This window comes from Rutidosis leptorrhynchoides, chromosome 8 (assembly GCF_046630445.1).
Source record: "Rutidosis leptorrhynchoides isolate AG116_Rl617_1_P2 chromosome 8, CSIRO_AGI_Rlap_v1, whole genome shotgun sequence".
In the NCBI taxonomy this organism is placed as follows: Eukaryota; Viridiplantae; Streptophyta; class Magnoliopsida; order Asterales; family Asteraceae; genus Rutidosis; species Rutidosis leptorrhynchoides.
This window is the reverse complement of record NC_092340.1, coordinates 225,937,786-225,943,426: the sequence shown is the minus strand read 5'-3', so window position 1 is coordinate 225,943,426 and position 5,641 is coordinate 225,937,786. Positions and strand designations below refer to the sequence as shown.

General features: G+C 31.8%; 1 protein-coding gene across 2 annotated transcripts; it reads right to left on the bottom strand.

Annotated features, from left to right (window-relative positions):
* Positions 1-2,623: 2,623 nt before the first annotated feature.
* On the bottom strand, positions 2,624-4,739 carry LOC139862088 (signal peptidase complex subunit 3A-like). Of its 2 annotated transcripts, none has more exons than XM_071850636.1 (6): positions 4,516-4,739; positions 4,372-4,419; positions 3,626-3,688; positions 3,255-3,308; positions 3,018-3,104; positions 2,624-2,926 (listed from the first exon to the last, which is right to left on the bottom strand). In XM_071850636.1, the coding sequence occupies exons 1-6, from the start codon at positions 4,639-4,641 to the stop codon at positions 2,801-2,803; spliced, it is 504 nt and encodes a 167-aa protein (XP_071706737.1). In that variant the 5' UTR covers positions 4,642-4,739; the 3' UTR covers positions 2,624-2,800. The 2 variants fall into 2 exon arrangements, with proteins under 2 accessions (XP_071706737.1, XP_071706738.1); XM_071850637.1 differs by having other exon boundaries at positions 4,372-4,395.
* Positions 4,740-5,641: the final 902 nt, after the last annotated feature.

The window sequence follows — 5,641 nt, the reverse complement described above, 5'->3', positions numbered from 1 at the left end:
ATATATATATATATATATATATATATATATATATATATATATATATATATATATATATATATATATATATATATATATAGTGGTAGGATCAAGAGGGAAGTAACCATTAGGGGGGAAGCAGGGGGAAGCTAAAAACTTTTTTTTTTCTTTTCGTTTTTTGAAAAAACTTTGTTCACGAACATTATAGATGAGATGAAAATATGAACATTTAGTAGAGACACTTTGTGATAAATGTTTTTATTTTGGCGGAAAAACGCCCGAAGAAGTAATATATAACAATTATCGTGTTTTTCAAGCGTATTTTGAGGTTTTAGCTATTGGGGTTTAGATATTAGGGTTTAGAAATTTAGGGTTTAGGGTTTAGATTTAGGGTTTATATTTAGGATTTAGATTGAGTTTTTAACACGAACGGTTTAGAGTTTAGGGTTTAGGATTTAGGGTTTGGTGTTTTGGGTTTATGGAATAAACCCAAAACACCAAACCCTAAACCCTAAACCCTAAACTCTAAATCGGGCTAAATTTTACTTCACAAAACATGAAGAAAAAAAACGTTCATATATATTTTTCACGAACAATATTATCTTGAATGTTATTTTTGTCGATCGTTTTACTGCCTAAATAATAACATTCATCACAAAGTTTCTCTTCTAAATGTTCATATTTTCGTGTGATCTTGATGCCAGAAAAAAAATTTCAAAAAAACGAAAAAAAAAAAATTTGCTTCCCCCCGCTTGGTTACTTCCCCATTGATCCTGCCCCTATATATATATATATATATATATATATATATATATATATATATATATATATATATATATATATATATATATATAGTGGTAGGATCAAGAGGGAAGTAACCAATCGGGGGGAAGCGGGGGGAAGCAAAAACTTTTTTTTTTTTCGTTTTTTGAAAAAACTTTGTTCACGAACATTATAGATGGGATGAAAATATGAACATTTAGTAGAGACACTTTGTGATAAATGTTTTTATTTTGGCGGGAAAACGCTCGAAGAAGTAATATATAACAATTATCGTGTTTTTCGAGCGTATGTTGAAGTTTTAGCTATTGGGGTTTAGATATTAGGGTTTAGATATTTGGGTTTATAGGGTTTAGATATTAGGGTTTAGAAATTTAGGGTTTAGGGTTTAGATATAGGGTTTAGATTTAGGATTTAGATTGGGTTTTTAACACGAACGGTTTAGAGTTTAGGGTTTAGGGTTTGGTGTTTTGGGTTTATGGAATAAACCCAAAACACCAAACCCTAAACCCTAAACCCTAAACTCTAAATCAGGCTAAATTTTACTTCACAAAACATGGAAAAAAAAAAGTTCATATTCTTCACGAACAATATTATCTTAAATGTTATTTTTGTCGATCGTTTTCCCGCCTAAATAATAACATTCATCGCGAAGTGTCTCTTCTAAATGTTCATATTTTCGTGTGATCTTGATGCCGGGAAAAAAAAATTCCAAAAAAAACGAAAAAAAATTAAAAAATTTGCTTCCCCCCACTTCCCCCCGATTGGTTACTTCCCCATTGATCCTGCCCCTATATATATATATATATATATATATATTGTAACTATGAGATATTTAAGAGATGCTTGTGTTTATTATTTGGGGATATTGACAACTAATATACAATTTTTAAACACAATATAATTCGCTTATTTGAAGAGTTGGGGGATGCAAAGCATCCACATGCATCCCCTGTCTTCGACTCTGAATACAAGATTTGGATATTGAAAGTATAGATGAAGTGATGAACACGACTCAATACTTTTTTAAATTATATGAGAAATATTGAAACCTGAAGACTATATAGCTTGTTAACATTTATAAATGAGTTTTGTTAACCACAAATTTTCGTAATGTCATTTGGTAAGTTTGAGCTTCAACATATAAAATATATAAAATGAAGTTTTATATTAAGTACTCGTACCCATTTCTGGAAGTTGTTATTACCAGTATTATTTTTCATATAGTAAAACGTGTAAAATAGTGGTCCGAAATTTTCCCCTGAAGATTACGTGACTTTTTTTGGCCACCCGATATACGATGATGTTAATGGGGTTTGAACCTAAAACGTCTATATCAAAAGTTCAAATCCCACAAATTCCAGTAGTACTACTTAGGGGATTCATAATGAGTGTTTTTTTGGATTTCAACAATGGCGGGAGAATTTCTCAACTGTCTTCCAGCATGCACTTGGGTCACCTCTAGAGGTGTTGAGACTGTCAACCATGTGTTTATGTCAAGGATAAACTAAATTTGGAACAGTATGAAAGATCATATATGCCTCTTGATAAAGTTTTAGTTAGTGCATTAGTTTGATCGTATGTGCAGTTTATAATTGTATTGTTGTTACCTGTGGAAGAAACAATTTTACCACTTTTACATTCAACTAAGAGCATTTAGGTAATGTTTTAAAAAACAGTTGGTTAACCAAACTACATCACAATTCACAACACAAACCTTGATGTTTTCTCGGCAAATTTATGTAAAAGCAGTTATCCTGCTTTTCTTTCAAACTAAAACATTTCTCTGTGCATCTCTCATTTCGCAGGCTTAAAGCAAGCAAAAGGCATCAAAAGTAGCAAGTAAAAAAGAAACACATGATCATCTAGTCCACATCCACATTCCATTCCATTTCACATTTCACATAACTATAATTTAAAAAGTATAATGTCTAACACAGATCATAAAGCTCAACTTGTTTCGCTAGATCTCAAGTAAACAAGAAAAAACAATTGTTCACGGTAGTAAAGCTAGTTATTACCAAATCATACATTATCCATGTTATCTGTATGACTCTGGCAAGCGAAAACCGGGCAGCACTAGTTTATCTGCAAACATCTTACCCGTCTTTGGCATCACGTGCCAGTGCAACGTTAAGTTAAAATCTCTCCCCCTAAGGTTGCTTCCCTGAAAATGGAGATATAATAGTTTAAAGCTGACAAACCAATTAAAATTTAAGATACAACTAATAAAAGAATGCTTTGCAAAAGATAACTACCTGATCAATGAACCTGTATTTGTTCTTAGTTTTTATAGAAAACACTGCATCTTCTTTAGCAGGAATGATACCATCCCATAGTGAAACCTGCCAAACGTTATTCGAGATTATAATGACATAGTCCCTAACACAAAGAACTTAACAATATGGTCACACCAATTGAAACTTACCGATGCTTATAAAAATTTTCATTCCGAATTTAGAATTAAAAAATTTCGGAAAGAGTCCACATCATACCTGATTCAGGGAGTTCTTCGGGGTACTGTATTCAGCTGCTAAAAATACAAAGACCTGCAAGATAAGAGAAATGATAATGAATTTCCCAACAACATAAAGCAATGAGTTGGACATGAGGCTTTAAAATCATGATCACGCAAACGAATGGAACCCCAGAAAATAGATTTCATGATCCGTTGTGGATTGTAGCAAATCTAATCCGGGATATGTTTTAGTGTAAATGGTTGGAACTTGAAAGCTAGACGCTGTTGTAAACATGATCATAAAGGTCGCCACAAATATCTAACTCATCAGTACAACCCACATAAAGAATATTTCAGACAAACCATAATGATTAATGATTAAAAATTATAACAACTAGCTTATGCAACCTGCTTGGTATTCCATGTAAATAGCGATTGTAAGTCAGCCGATATATCTAGCGTGACTGCGACCTGCACATAAGCAAAAGATATCACATTGTTAAACCGCTAATAATCATCAAATGTAACACAAACTCGATTAAGGTCCAATGCAACTGAGGTTCAGGGTTAAAGCCATCAATCACCCTTCAACATATACACACTCAAATTTCAGCAATATTCAGCAATCTCAGAACACTATTAAAAAGAAGACGTACAGAACAATACATAGTACTCACCTCTATCAACATTTACAAAATTACAAATATCACTTTGAATTGATTCTTAATCGAGAATTCACAAGCCTAGACAGATGATTATAATAAAATAATGTAATCCGACATATATAACTTTGAATTATATCCCCCACACATAAACAGTCAATTTCCAAATTACAAATATGGTCCATCTGCTAGCCACGTGACCTAAAACTAGGTTCCAGTATCAAGTAAAATTCTACTACTATCAATTTAGACAGGTAGATCTAATTCTCTCCAATTCTGAAATTTCATACATAGACATTAAATAAACAAGCAAAATTTCATTGCTATTAGTTGTAAAACACTACCATGAGTTAGGTAAAAAATTAGGTATCTTAACAGATCAACTTCAATGAATCAATTACCCAAAATTGATCATCAATTCATAGCCCTAGAATCCATTAGAGCGTTTGATTATTCGAAAATCAAACAAATTTACTAGTAAGGAATTACTACCTCGTCATCTCCGGTAGATTTCTTCTGAAACCGATTCACATTCAAGATCTACAAAAGAAAAATCAACCAAATCAAAATGAAATTAGCAAAAAATGAAATTGAAATTGAGTTATGTATGTGTAGTAGTTTAATAGGAAAGGAAACCTTGACAGTAGCAGTTGGGGAAATGGAGTTTAAAGTATCAGAAAGTGAAGCAATTGTACAGATAGCAGCCAGGATGGTAATAGTAAAGGTGAGAAGAGCATTGGCTCTGTAACCAAACGAATGCATCTTGCCGTCTTCTTCTTCTTCTTCTTCGCTCTCCTCACTTGTTGCAACAATTAGTCCTACTCACTCCTAGCCCTAAAAGTCTTTCAATTTTATTTTATTTTATTTCATTTCTACTTCAATTTTAATTTAATTTCAATTTCAAATATCAATGTAATGTAAAATGTAATGTAACAGTAAAAGTAAATTCGCGTAACCTTCATTTCGGTCTTGGGTTTGGTCTTGGACTTGATATTGGGCTTGAGGTTGGGCTTTACTTTGGCTAAACAAAATTATATACAATCATTTCATGTACATCAATTAGTTTGTTGGTAATAATATGAAGCAGTAAACAGTATGATATAGTCATGGATTGGCAAGAAGTACATAAATAAAAGTAATTTATAGTATGGAACCATGATACTAACGTTCTGTGTTGTTAAGTGAAAAACAAGGCATAAATAAAGATACAAATACGTTTTAAAACTAGACTTAAGTCACATAAAAATGTGTGTTTACCATCTCAAAAGGAAAGTTAAATAACATAATTGTAGTGATCGATGATATAACTATCCGAGATGGTTATGATCTCCAGAGAATTTAGAGAAGAAAACATCATTTTATTGATCTAAAAATTGATTACATTTCTATTACAACACTGTAATATTTAATACAGTTGACATTTATCTACATCGTTCATGACTAACCAGTGGCGAAGCTAGGCTTACTCAAAGAGCTATCCGCCTCACCTAGATTTAACGGAACAAAAAAATTTATTAAAAAAAAAAAATTTACCAAAAAATAAGGTTTTTTAGTGTTTCTCTTTGCTGTCAATGAAAAATTTATTAAATTTTTACACCCACCCCATCTGTATTCGGGTTCAAGTTCCGCCACTATAACTAACTACATTACAGGATATTGACACGTGTCTCTTGACTAACTAATTTTTAACAACTCAAGTTCTCTCCATGCTTCTGCTATAATTATAAAAATATAATAAATTCATAAAATAGACTTAAATTAT